The sequence below is a fragment of the Bufo gargarizans genome, chromosome 8 (assembly GCF_014858855.1).
Source record: "Bufo gargarizans isolate SCDJY-AF-19 chromosome 8, ASM1485885v1, whole genome shotgun sequence".
NCBI classification, from domain to species: Eukaryota; Metazoa; Chordata; class Amphibia; order Anura; family Bufonidae; genus Bufo; species Bufo gargarizans.
In genome coordinates, this window is record NC_058087.1 from 22385183 (window position 1) to 22401177 (window position 15995).

General features: G+C 45.3%; 1 protein-coding gene across 2 annotated transcripts in view; it reads right to left on the bottom strand.

Moving 5' to 3' along the window:
• GPD2 (glycerol-3-phosphate dehydrogenase 2) overlaps window positions 1-15995 on the bottom strand; it is a 268599-nt gene that overhangs the window by 159684 nt on the left and 92920 nt on the right. For both annotated transcript variants that reach the window (XM_044304996.1, XM_044304997.1), the window contains exons 7-9: window positions 15473-15637; window positions 13875-14019; window positions 12033-12226 (exon numbers count right to left, since the gene is read on the bottom strand). In XM_044304996.1, coding sequence (XP_044160931.1) covers window positions 12033-12226; window positions 13875-14019; window positions 15473-15637 — 504 coding nt within the window. The remainder of the gene's footprint in view (window positions 1-12032; window positions 12227-13874; window positions 14020-15472; window positions 15638-15995) is intronic.

Below are 15995 nucleotides of genomic sequence, written 5' to 3' on the forward strand. Positions count from 1 at the left end.
TACAATTCATTCCCAAGAGAAACTATCACTAAGTCTAAAAATAGAAAAAAAATGGATAATTTTTAGCCGAGTGTCTGATGGCCGCATGCAGACCGAGAGAAGGGTCCCTGCGCTGGCCATCTACTCGGACTGACTGCGGCTCATTTCACCCACATTTACTGCAGATTTAAAATGCCATGAGTTCCTGGTTTAGTGCCGATCTACTATACTGCACTTACATGATGACAGGAGCGTGCAGTATTTTACTGATTATTGGTGTAAAGTAGGGGTGGGCGATATGGCCTAAAATCTATATTGCGATATAATTTTAAGCATGTGCGATATATATTGCGATATATTGTTTTCTATATTGGGGGGCGGTGTTTAAACCTTTTTTTTTTTTTTTTTTACTTTTTATTTATTAACTATTGGCCTCCTTAAGGGCTAGAACCCTTGTCATATTCACCCTAATAGAGCTCTATTCGGGTGAATAGGACTTTACACTCTCCCTGCTGCCCTGTGCTTTGTGCACACAACAGCAGGGAGCTGACCATGGCGCCAGCCTCTCATGTGCCCCCCAGTCTCTCATGTGCCCCCCCAGCCTCTGATCTGCCCCCCCAGCCTCTGATATGCCCCCCCAGCCTCTGATCTGCCCCCCCCCCCAGCCTCTGATCTGCCCCCCCCCCAGCCTCTGATCTGCCCCCCCCAGCCTCTGATCTGCCCCCCCCCAGCCTCTGATCTGCCCCCCCCAGCCTCTGATCTGCCCCCCCCAGCCTCTGATCTGCCCCCCCCAGCCTCTGATCTGCCCCCCCCAGCCTCTGATCTGCCCCCCCCAGCCTCTGATCTGCCCCCCCCCAGCCTCTGATCTGCCCCCCCCCAGCCTCTGATCTGCCCCCCCCCAGCCTCTGATCTGCCCCCCCCCAGCCTCTGATCTGCCCCCCCCCAGCCTCTGATATGCCCCCCCAGCCTCTGATATGCCCCCTCTGGTAACGCAAACCCCCCCCACCCTCCCCAGTATTAATCACTGGTGGCATTGGCCACAGGGTCCCCCCCCCCCCATCATTGGTGGCAGTTTGCAGTTCTGATCGGAGCCCCAGCAGTGTAATGCTGGGGCTCCGATCGGTTACCATGGCAGCCAGCAGTCACGCTACTGAAGTCCTGGCTGCCATGGTATGTTAGTGAGCAGAGAGCAGCGCATTATACTCGCGTGCGCCGTGGCCGCCGGTCGCTCCTTCTTCTCATAGGTCTGTGCGGCGCATTGCTAATGCTGTAAGCATTAGCAATCTGCCACACAGACAGAAAAAGGAACGACCGGCGGCCACAGCGCACGCGAGTATAATGCGCTGCTCTCTGCTCACTAACATACCATGGCAGCCAGGACTTCAGTAGCGTGACTCCTGGCTGCCATGGTAACCGATCGGAACTGCAAACTGCCACCAATGATGGGGGGGGAGGGGGACCCTGTGGGATATGGCCGGCACATTCATTGGTGGCGCAGTGGCCACAGTCCCTCCCCTCCTCCTCCTACTCTGTCCTCATTGGTGTTCAGCGGCAGCCGCGCACAGCGGGGAGGGAGGGACTCCCTCCTCCCCCCTATGTGCCGGCCGGCTCAGGAGAAAATGGTGTCCGCGATCATATCGCGGTCCGGCGATATGGCGAAAATCCATATCGTGGCCCAAATTCATATCGCATATCGCCTATATCGCCCACCCCTAGTGTAAGGACTCAGGGGCAGACTGGCCATAGACCCTACAGGGAAATTTCCTGGTGGGCCAGTGCCCAGGAGGCCGTCCAAAGCCCTCCTCACGGTCATCGCCTGGGTACATGATAATCTGATGCTCTCAGCATCAGTTAAGTGGGACAGTATTACAGTTGAATACTACAGCAGGGATGGCAGTATTCTGTGCTGCACTGTAGCATTTGGTTCTGCCTGGGAAGTATATTGTGCTGCACTGTGGTATTTGGTTCTGCTGGGGCAGTATATTGTGCTGCACTATGGTATTTGGTTCTGCTGGGGCAGTATATTGTGCTGCACTATGGTATTTGGTTCTGCTGGGGCAGTATATTGTGCTGCACTATGGTATTTGGTTCTGCTCGGGCAGTATATTGTACTGCACTGTGGTATTTGGTTCTGCTCCGGCAGTATATTGTGCTGCACTGTGGTATTTGGTTCTGCTGGGGCAGTATATTGTGCTGCACTGTGGTATTTGGTTCTGCTGGGGCAGTATATTGTGCTGCACTGTGGTATTTGGTTCTGCTGGGGCAGTATATTGTGCTGCACTGTGGTATTTGGTTCTGCTGGGGCAGTATATTGTGCTGCACTGTGGTATTTGGTTCTGCTCGGGCAGTATATTGTGCTGCACTGTGGTATCTGGTTCTGCTGGGGCAGTATATTGTGCTGCACTGTGGTATTTGGTTCTGCTGGGGCGGTATATTGTGCTGCACTTGTTGGCCCTGCCTCCTTGTGTTGCCCTGCCTTCTGTTAATTTGGACCTGCCTTCAACATGCGACCACTTTTAGGGTTTCTAGGATCTTTAAATGGGTTGTGCAAGAATTTGTGGGGGGGGGAGGGGGGGGGGGGAAAGAACCCCCCCATTCTGCTGGACCTGCAAAGGGAAGATGACTTATCTGCTTCCCAGGGCCAGCTTCCTGCTCCTTCTTCTCCTGGCCGGTGATGCTCCACTGGGTTCCAGCAAGGTGAACATCCGGATTGACATCACCGCAGCCAATCAGGGGTCACGGTGGTGTCAGTCTCCCCTTGCAACCATGTGACCATTTACCATGGCACAAGGGGAGCCTGACACCACCGCGGCCTGTGATTGGCTGGCCGCGGAGGCAAGATGGATGATTTTGGCCTCAGAGAGGCTAATGTAACCCTATGGACACGTCTAACATGTACACTGGGTGCATAGCCTAAGCTTGTGATTATTTCCCCGCGGGGCCTGTACATCTGGGGTAAGACGCTGAACAAATTTTGATCTGCTTCTTGGTTGCACAATATTTCTAGGCACAATGCTAAAAATGTGTGAACCACATTGAAAAACCATGCCAACTTGTGGTACACGGCCCAGCACCCTCAGGCGTGCAGTCGTCCTAACTCCACCAAGTCCCTGCAATGTGCACCAAAAAGTGCATTTTTATACTGGTCAATTATCAAAAAAAAAAGTTTAAAAAATAAATAAATAAAAAATCCTGTCCCCTGGGAGAACCCCGAGGAGTAAAGGCAGGGCTGTCTTCTGGCAGCGTGTTAAACTCGCCTAAATGAAGTGCTAATCACAGAAATAAAATAGCATATTACATTTATATACTAATGGAAAGTGGAAATAGCTGCTTATGAGACATTATAATTAAACAGCTGGAACGTATCCAAGCCTGTGTAAGTCGATAACCTTGGCACGGTGTCTGGCAGTGGAAAGGCAGGTCTGTGCGGCGTTGATATGGCTAGCGCGGCCGTTCATTCAATAACAGGCAATCTATAAACACAGCTAATTGCATAAGTGAAAAACAGCGTGCGACTATGGCGGGGAATCTACTGCCGAGCGGCGAGGAAAAAATAAAAATAAAAAATAGCGTGCATCCAATGCCAGGCTAAAATTACCCTCTAAACAATGATCCAAGCCGCAGCCAATACCCTACCGGGAGCGTCATAAATCAGACAAAACGACCCCTCATAATGATTGTTAATACGGAGGTGTGAACCCCCCCCCCCTCCCCCACTGACATTTACACAGTAGATTAAATCAGATCCTTTTTTTTTGTTACATTTGACTGTATTCGTCTGTTTCCTATTTGCATTTTTTTTTCTCTCATGGTGATATTTTGTTTCCACGAGTGCAACGGCTCTCAAGACTTTATAAGATGTCATCTGCACTGGAGGAAGAGACTTTGACTATCAATGGGGCTCCTATGGCAGAACATACAGCCGGGGAAATGACCAAGTGGGGGGTATGGGAGAAGGCGAGAGGGGTCTGGCGCTAACTGTCCTACAGAGAAGCAGCGCGGCAAGATTTGGGCAGGGACAATAAGTTGCAATGAAGTGAAAATTTGACTCACGAGAGGCGCTGAGGCGAGGTGGTTTCAGACCGTTCAGGCACACAATCTTGGCGGTTTCACTACAGGAGGTATAAAGGTTGGCGGCTGCTGAAGTATAGTTCTCATTGACAGCACAACAGCGGAGCTTATAGGTTAGCCTTGATGGTGGCACTGGCAGCTACGTAAAGAAAAATTATGTTTTAATATGTGCAAATGAGCCTCTAGGAACAACGGGGACGTTGCCATTACACCTAGAGGCTCTGCTCTCTCTGCAACTGCCGCGTCCTCTTCACTTAGACTGGGACAGGCAGAGAAAACATCATTACACTGACTGGTGCTGTCAATCAAAATGTAGGGGGTGTGGAAGTTGCAGAAAGAGCAGAGCCTCTAGGTGTAATGGTAACGCCCCCGTTGCTCCTGGAGGCTCATTTGCATATATTAAAACTTTTTTTTTCTCAACAATGCCGGCCCATGTGAACATGGGACCAACACAGATGTCTTCAGCTGCCAAGCGCACATGTAACAGGTCAGCCGGTGTCATAGGTACAAAACTGCTGACAGATGCCCTTTAAACTCTTGCAGGTCACTACAACTATTAGGCATCCACACCTCGTCTCTGACCGGAGTTCATCACATCATCAAAATCGTGGGACCTGCATATGTCTCTGGGTGCTCACCTCGCAGAACGCTCCGCAGCAATCAACATCTTTCAGACTTCTGTCAGGCCTCTCCCGGCCCCGCAGAGTAATCTCTGCCTCTCTGGCGATGCCCCAGAACCTTCACTACCTCTCCATTGTGGATGTGCAAGAAACACATTTTCTCCACTGTGGGGCTTATGCAGGTGCTACAGTCATACACCCAGACTCTACTGGTGGGAAAGTCAGTCCAATATATGGGGTCACCATCCCCACCCCATGGACATATCTGAAACAGGTACAACGCCTCCTGTGTCACCACAGGGGTCTTTCAACGAAGGACCCTTAGGAAACAGCCTCCTGCAACGTGGCACCCAGGGCTAACCATTTCCCCACCACCACCAGCTGTCTCCCATACCTGCCGCCACCAACCGACATTGTGCACTGTCTAATAGGACCATGTCATACAGCATATCTGCAGAAACTGAATGATGCAGTGTATAAATGTTCATGTCTCTCCCTCTAATATCTCTCTCTCTCTCTCCCTCTAATATCTCTCTCTCTCCCTCTAATATCTCTCTCTCTCTCTCCCTCTAATATCTCTCTCTCTCTCTCCCTCTAATATCTCTCTCTCTCTCCCTCTAATATCTCTCTCTCTCCCTCTAATATCTCTCTCTCTCCCTCTAATATCTCTCTCTCTCCTTCTAATATCTCTCTCTCTCCCTCTAATATCTCTCTCTCTCCCTCTAATATCTCTCTCTCCCTCCCTCTAATATCTCTCTCTCTCTCCCTCTAATATCTCTCTCTCTCTCCCTCTAATATCTCTCTCTCTCTCCCTCTAATATCTCTCTCTCTCTCCCTCTAATATCTCTCTCTCTCTCCCTCTAATATCTCTCTCTCTCTCCCTCTAATATCTCTCTCTCTCTCCCTCTAATATCTCTCTCTCTCTCTCTCTCCCTCTAATATCTCTCTCCCTCTAATATCTCTCTCCCTCCCCTCTAATATCTCTCTCCCTCTAATATCTCTCTCTCTCTCTCTCCCTCTAATATCTCTCTCTCTCTCTCTCCCTCTAATATCTCTCTCTCTCTCTCTCCCTCTAATATCTCTCTCTCTCTCTCTCCCTCTAACATCTCTCTCTCTCTCTAATATCCATCTCCCTATCTCATTTCATGTGACAGATGGGGAAGTTTATAACTACTGTGTCACTGTTCATCCAAGAGAAACTCTTTATCACCTCAAGATGAAGGTTGGTGGTGACCATAACATCCTAAATGACAAGCCTCCCTGACTGCGGGGCAATTACACCCGGCTGGAGGCTGCATTACTGAGATAATGGGGTCATTACAGCACAGATTATAGAGTTTTTCTGTCTTTCTTATTTAACAGACATGTATGCAGAAATAATCATGGTCACATTTACACCCAGTCTGGGTCATCACCGCAGTTTGGATGAAAGCTCTCCCAAAATAAAATAAGTCTCAAAAAGGTCACCAAAAAAGGTCTTCTACTTGAATTTCAGAGGGTGGACCTCTGTGGTTTTGTCTAGTTTAGAGACCCAACATGACCAACTGTGATCCCTGGGAGAAGCAATGGATCTCCTCAAAATGCCTCGTCAAGGAACATACATGTAACCGACCTACATAGAGGAATTTATCATTTAGGGACCAAATCGTAAGCTTGTCCTGTCCTGCTGGGAGGTGGCACCAATTTTGCCCACCAAAGTAGCATGTATTATTAAAATTATAATAATAATAACTCATGATGCTGATGCCAGTGGTGGTGAACATACCAAGCCCACCACCCATGCCATCCTGCCCACCAACCACACCCTTATCACAACACATTCCTATGAATTTCACTAAATCCTTTCCATGGATAAGGCCTCATGCACATGACCGTAGTTTCAGTCCATATCTGATCCGCATTTTTTGCAGAATGGATCCGGACCTATTCATTTCCAGCACGTTTGTCTATTCTGCGGCCCCGTAAAAAAAAAAAATATATATGTCCTATTGTTATTTGTTTTGTGGACATGAATAGGCATTTGAAACATACTGCGGGACCTGCGGAAGGGGCAATGTGGGATGCACACAGCCGCTATCAGTGTTTTACGGACCGCAAAAACGGATACGGACATGTGCATGAGGTCTAATCCACTGTGATTTCCTATATACATTTCTATATTTTTAAATAATCCAAGTAGATGAAATATATATATATACACACAAGGAAGTGTGGGCAGCACCACTGTCTGTGAGGTGTAAACGGAGTGCCAGCGGCTGAGTAGGCGATCCACCTCCAAAAATGTATAAAATTAAGAAATTCCGCAGCACATCCAGGTAGTAAGAAGGTAAAAAAAGGCTTTATTCACCAAGCATGCGACGTTTCAATCCCATTGAGAGGATTGAAACGTCGCATGCTTGGTGAATAAAGCCTTTTTTTTACCTTCTTACTACCTGGATGTGCTGCGGAATTTCTTAAAGGGAGTCTGTCACCACATTTTAGCATGTTAGACCGTTAAAATAGGGTTATGTGATCCAGCCAGAACATAAAAACGGTACCTTTATTGTAGAAAACGGACTTATAAGATTATCTTCTGAGCCCTCTCAAGTGCCCAGGGCGGTCTCTCAATCCTCGGAGCCCCAGGCAGGCACCTCCTAAATGGCATATAACTCTGCCCTCCGTGCGCCTCTGCCCGCCCGTTTACTCCCCTCCCCTGTCCTTTTCCACTGTGGCTGTGTGGTCCAAATCGTAGCGGGCGCATGCGCAGTAGGTATTGCGATGCCCTGACAGGAGCGGGCATCGCATTGCGCATGCTCCCGCTACGATTTGGACCACACAGCCGCAGTGGAAAGGGACAGGGGAGGGGAGTAAACGGGCGGGCAGAGGCGCACGGAGGGCGGAGTTATCAGCCGTTTAGGAGGTGCCTGCCTGGGGCTCCGAGGATTGAGAGACCGCCCTGGGCACTTGAGAGGGCTCAGAAGATAATCTTATAAGTTCGTTTTCTGCAAATTGAAAAGTCAGTTTTCTACCACAAAGGTACCGTTTTTATGTTCTGGCTGGATCACATAACCCTATTTTAACGGTCTAACATGCTAAAATGTGGTGACAGACTCCCTTTAATTTTATATTATAATATATATATATATATATATATATATATATATAAAAATAATACAACACGTCCACCAGTCGAAACAGTTTCCAGGTTTTCTCTGACCTAAATTTAGAAAATGTAAAAATAAACTCAGAAATGAAAATTTAAGTACAGGAAAAAAATGCAAAAAATTATTTTTACTACAGACATGAAATAACATCAGAAAGTCTTGATGCTATCATCTAAACGTTCACCCTGCAGAGCATGGAAAGATCACCTTGCGCTGCCCCAGAATGTCGCACGTCTGGTGTTTATAGAAGAACCAGGAAATCCTCATATGATTCATCGTGATAAATGCAGAATATTCTGCTACATGTCAAGTGCATGAGGAAGAGGAATTAGGGTAAAAAAGTCCCTTTTTCTTTTTTCTTATCGGTGTAACATAATGTGTAGGTACTATCATACCAAATATATATACTGGATATTATTACTATTATTTTATGCACTTATATAGCACTACTATATTCCGCAGCGCTTTAGCATCACACTGTCCCCTATGGGGCTCACTATCTACGGTCCCTATCATTATTAATCCTAATTACCATTGCAAGAAAGATTAAAGAGGTTGTTCATCTTTTATTAAGTAAATGGCCATTACTATGCACCCCTGCAAGTCCATTGGGGGAATCATGCTCTGTATGCGAGTGTGATCCTCCGTTCTGGACTTGCAGGAGCGCACGGCATTATACTAATTTATAATGCTGTGTGTCTCTGCTTGACCTCACTTCTACAGGATCATACTGACAGCTTTATGTCAGTATGATCCTGTAGAAGTGAGGTCAAGCAGAGGATATATCATATATATCATACATAGCATTATAAATCAGTATAATGCAGTGCGCTCCTGCAAGTCCAGAACGGAGGATCACACTCACACATGGAGCATGATTCCCCCAATGGACTCGCTCATGTGCAACAGCCCTAACACTATCCAATCAGTGCTGCTAGTATTAGACTATGAAGAGACCCTTCCCCCCCACCCCGCTGGTAACACCCAGCTGGACCTTTATTGCAACTTCTAGCAGGAATAAGAAAGGAATGGTACATAAGTGGTACAAGATTTGATGCCCTAGAAGTGTTATTACAAGGGGGATGCAAGTAGTTACAAAAACAGACATGTCAGGAGAGGAGACAGGTCCTCTTTAACCCCTGGGCGCCATGCGCCATACATGTACAGCATATGTCGTCTCTAAGATTTTACACAGCAGACACCCGAGGCTAATGTTTGCGATCTGCAATAACGCTGATCGCAGACATTTAACCCCTCAGATGCTATGGTAAATTGTGATTGTGGCATCTTACACGGTTTTCTCTGGTAGCGCTGTGCTACCTGAACAGCTTCCCCGCAATAATATTGGAGAAGCCTTCAATATGCGTGTAAAAAGATGTAAAAAAGCTATTAAAAATATTTTACAAAATTTTAAATATTAAAAAAAAATTCTAACATCATTCTCTCCCTATAATAAAAATTTTACATAGTCATGTCCCAAAACTCTCAAACTATAAAAATATAAATGTATTTTGAAATATAAATATATTCAAATGTATTTGACGGTGAACGCCAAAATGTTTTTTTTTTTGCCGATTTTCACTTCACCTCCCAAAAGAATTAATAAAAAGTTAGCAAAAATTCATACACACTTAAAAATGATATTAACAAAAACTAAAGATCGCTCCGCAAAAATTTAGCCCCCACACAGCTCCACAGATGGAAATATAAAAAAATTATACGGGGGTCAGAATATGTCGATGCAAAGAATTTTTTTTTTTTTTTTTTTCAAAATTTAAATTTTTTTTAGTACTAAAACACAAGTAAAACTATGAATGTAATACAGCTGTATTCATACTGGCCAGGTGAATGAAGGGAACAGGTCAGTTTTACGACATGGTGAAACTATTATGACACCATTGCATTGTTTTTCCAATTCCATTGCATTTGGATTTTTTTCCAGGTTTCCACTACATTATATGCAATATTAAATCATGCCATTAGAAACTGCAACTTGTCCCACAAAAAAAATAAAAACAAGCCTTCATAAGGCTATGTGAACCGAAAAATAAAAAAAAGTGACGGCTCTGGGAAGACATGGAGTAAAAAACTAAAAAGCAAGAAAAAAAAAAACTGAAAATCACCGTGTCCTCAAAGGGTTAAAGAACAATGCAGAAAACTCATTTTTATTTCCGTTCACATTCAACACAAATCGCAAAATGCAAAGCAAACAGAGAAAGCAACTTTGCGCCTTGAAATAAAACGGTAATTTGGTCAACCAAGTGCAAAACACACCAAACTGAAGCCCATGGCTGTGGATGGATGCAGTTGTGCAATGGACTATATGACGGCTTCCACCGCAGGGGTGCGTAATGCACAACAGGAGGAAGGGACGTTCGACGAAAATAGAAAGAAATGAAAGATTGCTGTCGCCTTAAAAGGATACAGATCAGATGACAAATTGCTGTCATATAGAACTCATTGCTCGCTTCTCATTCACCACTTCACCAGAGAAGATGCGCTAATTTTTGCCTGTGTTTGAATAATATACTGAGCAGATTTTGCAGAAAAGTAAACTCATTCTGCTAATCACATAAATCAGCAGCACGCTTCTCAGCCGGGTCTGCACAGTCCATGCAACTTTTAGGAACTTAACTATCAAGAGAAGGTGTCTAATAAAATATGCAAAATGTGAGACCAAAAAATAATAATATGTGCACAGAGTAAATACATCTCAAAGTGCACCAAAGGGGTGTCTCCTATAAAAACATGGTCAGCACCCAATTCACTCCGCGTCGGCCCGGGAAGGAGACACTCCAGCAAACACAATGTAACGAACTACCAGCGGACGCTTTGTCTGTTCATTTCATATGATCATTTTATTATCATGGGTATATATATATCCATAAAAAAGTATGCGTTTCAGCCAGTCCAGCCTTTGTCAGCGAAAAGGCTGACGGGCCGAAACGCGTCCTTTTATGGATATATATACCCATGATAATAAAATGATCATATGAACTGAACAGACAAAGCGTCCGCTGGGAGTTCGTTACATTGTCACTTCAGCAAGTGGCATTTTTAATGTAGAGAAAGTGAATACAAGGCACTTACTAATGTATTGTTACTATCCATATTGCCTTCTTTGCTGGCTGGATTCATTTTTCCATTACATTATGCACTGCTCATTTCCATGGTTATGACCACCCTGCAATCCAGCACTGGTGGTCGTGTTGCCACACTATAGGGAAAAAGTGTCGGCCTCTCTTGAAGCCAGGACCACGGGAGCACACAGACTAGTGCTTTTTCTAAGGGTGCATTCACACGTCCGTAATTTGGGTCCACATTCGTTTCGCAATTTGCGGACCCATTTACCTTCAATAGGGCTGGAACGGATGCAAATCCGCATTCGTTTTTTCGGGATCCGCAATTCTGTTCCTGAAAAAAAATAGAACATGTCCTATTCTTGTCCGCAATTGCGGACCAGAAAAGGCATTTTCTACTATAGTGTCTGTGATGTGCGGTCCGCAAATTGCAGATCGCACATTGCAGGTGTCCGCAAAACACATACGGACGTGTGAATGGACCCTTATAGTGAGCACGCACGACCATTCGTTGCTGGATTGCAGGGTGGTCATAACCATGTAAACGAGTAGTGTATAATGTGATGGAAAAATGAATCCAGCCAGCAAAGGAGGCAATAACTTTCTGTACATAATAAAAGCTATTTGCTGAAGTGAGACAACCTCTATAAATAAAATACTGCTGAAGATGTGCATTAGACATAGTGCAGCCAGAAATGGAGTCTTTTGGGGTTGTTCTCCATCCTTCTGCATATGCCTATTCCCTCTCTCCCTGCTTAGTCAGTGGGTGGGCACCGATCCTTGTGCTCAGCCAATCTGATGTCTTCCAGTTCCTGCTCCCGTCTCCTTCTCACAGACACAGTGGGGTGGATTTACTAATACATCACACTTTTACACTGTCCAAGAACACAAATCAGTCTTAATATTAGACAAATTTTACTGTTTTGGTACATGGACCTTTATAAATTAGGAATATCGTAAATCCTGAGCCACACCCGTAAAGCCTGGGGATCTGATGAGGGTCTGATCTGAGGTCTAATGGAGCTTGAGGGTCTGATCTGAGGTCTCAGGAATAATATTTGTTTTCCCTTTTTCCTCCTTTAAATCTTAGGTGCATCTTATAGTCCAAAAAAAAAATATAGTACTTTATCACGACTTACCTTCCACATCACTGCTAAGGTAGTTGCGGACTTCAGTCAATATGAAATTGATGTCTTGCTCTGTGGGAATGGGGTGGTGCGTGATCTCTGTTGGAGTGTCAGTGGTTCCAGCGATGGTCATCTTCTCCCATGGCAGGAAGAAAATAACTCTACCATCACTAGTGGCTGGATCGAGCAGTCCCATGTTATCGGGGCTATGAAACAAAACAAGTAAAAAGGAACTTAAAATATGTGGAAAGCATAAAAGAAACCCATGAAACACTTTGATGACCCATCTATCTACATTGTGAATTCTGTTTTGCTGTTCCGTCATGGGAGCAGAAAATAGGAAATTACGTTGTGATGAAGCCAACACACAACGGACCCCAACAGATCCCACTGACTTATCAGGTTCCGTCATGGTGTACCTCATTTTATCGAAAAAATAATGCTGCCTGGATGGAGCCTCTGATGTGATCACACACTTTGTAGACCTCCTTTCACAGTCTTGCTTCTAATGTTTCCAAAAGGAGGTGGCAACCACCATGGGGACCATCAAACGTAGCCCAGTTACCACTGCTTTTCTCATTCCCATTGCCAAGTGAAGATGTAAAAGATAATGAGGGGTTGGGCAATGTTGTCCATACAAAAGCTTACAATTTAGGTATTTTTGTGATAGAATGGACCTGTGTTCACCATGATGTCAAGGTTCCCATTTATACAGGATGCATGTCCGATCCACTATGGCATATCATGATCTGAAAGGATCTGTTGGTCAGATGATCAGTCGTGATCCGGAATTATTCTTATCCACCCCCCCCCCCACCCCCCCACAACTTATAACCATCTGGTTTCCCTAATACTAACCTTGTAAGAACAGTGCCGCATGTCCTCAGTGCACCAGATATGTGACCCCTTAATACATTTTCGGTTCACTTATACAATATAGTTTTCCAAAATGTTTCTATGTAACAAAGTTCCTGGCAGCTTCCGGTCTTGGACCAGGTAGCGGTTGGATCCCGTGGCTGCTGCAGTCAATCACTGACCTCGGCTCTCACAGAGGTTTGAACCGTACGTCATTGTAATGTACCGTTCGAACCTCTGCGACAGCCGGGGCCTGTGAATGGCTGCAGCGGTCATGAGACCCAGCTGTTTCCTGGTCTTGTTGGGACCAGAAGTGGGGCTCAGGAAAGGTGAATGGCGTTTGTTACTTTCAGGAGGGCAGGGGAGGACCCCAAGGGTTGTCTGCTCCGAGGCCAGACTACCCCTTTAAGTACTGAGCCACAGCTGCAGCCCAAAGAAACACAGAAGGTTGTATGTAATCCTGTGGACTGCAGCTCTCAGTCACCATAAGTCACAGTGCAGACCATGCCTAAAAGGTGAACTCTTTAATTGTAATATGTTCTCAAAGGTTGCAAATGAACAAACTAGCATCGTGTATGTATAAATCCATAAAAAGGTTGTCTGAGATTTTCAAAAGTCTGGCTCCGAAAACGCCCTATCCCACTGAATTCTCGCTGCTCTGGTCCCTGCGAGATGACACTATGTACATCATTCATGTGACTGCTGCAGCCAACCACTGGCCTCAGTGGTCATGGGCTCTACATGCATACATGGCCTATGAGGCCAGTGATTGGGTGCTGAAGTCACCTGAATGGTGTATATGACATCATCACTGCCGGATCGTGGGGGGATCGGAGCGCCGAGGGACTGAATGGGTGATTATAGGTTATTTCTTTATACCATTATCTGCTGTAAACAAAAATTGAAAATCCTGAAGCCTCTTTGATCCCCATTAAATATAGATCTCTCCTATAATATGTAAGAAAGCAGACAGTTCACACTACACCCCTGATCCTGTACCTGTAATATCCGGGCATCACAATATGAACGCCGGCACTTGGTTGGCAGATTTTACTGGTTTGCCCATTGTCCATTTTGCGCAACGAGTCTGTGAATGGCCCGGTGGCATTGATGACACATTTGGCTCGGACATCAAATTCTTGTCCTGGTAAAAAAAAACGGAATGAAAAATACAGAATTATAACTGATGGCTTGTTAGGGGAAGGGCTTATAGGAATATTTATAGAGGACCCGTCCCCTCTCCTGACATGTCTGTTTTAGTAACTACTTGCATTCCCAATGTAATAACAATTCTCCTGCATCTCTTATGACTATGTTGTTTAATTCCTGTATTATTCCTGCTAAAAGTTATGAGTGAATTACAAGCAGTTTGTAATGATGGTCCAGCTGGGTGTTACCAGTTGGAGGGGTATCCCTGCACAGTCTGACATTGGCAGCACTGACTGGATAGTGTCAGACTGTGCAGGGACCTCCCCCAACTGGTAACACCCATCTAGACCTTCACTGCAAACTGCTAGAAATGTATTCATAACTTCTAGCAGGAATAATAAAGGAACAGCACAACATAGAGTAATAAAAATAGATGCTCCAATAATTGTTATTACAAGTGAGAAGCAAGTAGTTACTAAAGCAGACATGTCAGGAGAGGGGACGGCTCCTCTTTAAAGGGCTTCTGTCATCAGAAACATGGACCTAAACCCCTCTCACCTGAGACATGATCTCTTGACAGCTGAAGATCATGGTCTTGGTCCCATCAGCTTCTGTTCCCGCATTTCTTAGAAATAAGCAAATGGGCCTCTAGGAGCAACGAGCTTTCTTGGGAATGCGGGAACTGAGACTGATGGGACCAAGACCATGATCTTCAGCTGTCAGGAACTCATGTCTGGGCTGAGAGGGTTTTAGGTCCATGTTTCTGATTGATGACAGAAGCCCTTTAAAGAGTTCCTATAGTTTCTTCAGAAAACTGAAATGAGTCATTAGCCACAAAGTGGCTCAATACATTTGTTAGAAATCAAAGCCTCCAATTTATTTGCTTTACTGAATGAGGGGTACAATTTAAATGGCCGGTGTGTCTGTCTTCCTCCTAGAAGATGACGACTGCAGAGGAAAATGGGTGGAGGGTCATTTCTGGGATGTTTATTCTGGTCTCCTTGCTCTCAGCTGAAAAGAGCACGCGCTGGGGAGATTTACTAAATAAGCCCAAATTCTGGCTCAATTTGCACCAGAACATATTTTGCCCTGCATTTATTATGCATTTTGGTCACTTTTTACACCTCGGCAGCTTTGAAAAGGGGCTTAGAGAAGCCTTCAAACGTTAGTGCAAAATATTGGTCTAACATAAACCAACCAAAGGGTGGTGTACTGAAGAGAACAAGTCTAGGCATGAAGAACCAGTACCTGACCATGCTGGCGTTTGTAGTTCTAACACTTCTGGAAGGCCATAGATGTCAATTTCCTATAAAAAGGACCCGGTGAGAGTATGTGATCTTGGACATAACCCAGGCATCTACTAATGGGGCTGAAGAAGGCTTCTGTGACTATACAAAGCATCAAACAAAACGAGCACATGGATGTAGAGCGGGCTACAAGTCAGATACCTGTTAGAACGTCTCTGCAACGTGCTCCGCAGACGCGCTCAGCACCGGTCTCCGGATCTGTCTTCTTCAGCAAGCCCACCACTTCAGTGTAATTGGCTGTGGCAGCACCATACCTGGCAGCAGTGAGAGCGATGGCAAGGTTCATTCGAGCATCGTTGTGCTGTCCTGCAGCAGAGGACGGAATCAGAGGAAGGACATGAGTCACCTCAAGCCACTGACTTGTGCTATGGAAGTGTGTCACAACCGATCTGTCACATCTGTCCCTGTCACAGCAAGTATACGTGATGGCTGGCTAGATCTTACCCGAATTATTTAAAGATACATGATCTCCTTTCTGCATCAGCCTATCTATCGACTGTACATTCGGTTGGGGCTATTAGTGCTGTATACTCACAAGCATTAATTTACTGGACAGCCAAAAACATTAAAAAGCAACATAAAATTTACCAATTTAGAAATACTAATCCCTAAATATAAAATTAACAGTTTATTTATCGGACAACCAATACTTAAAACATACACG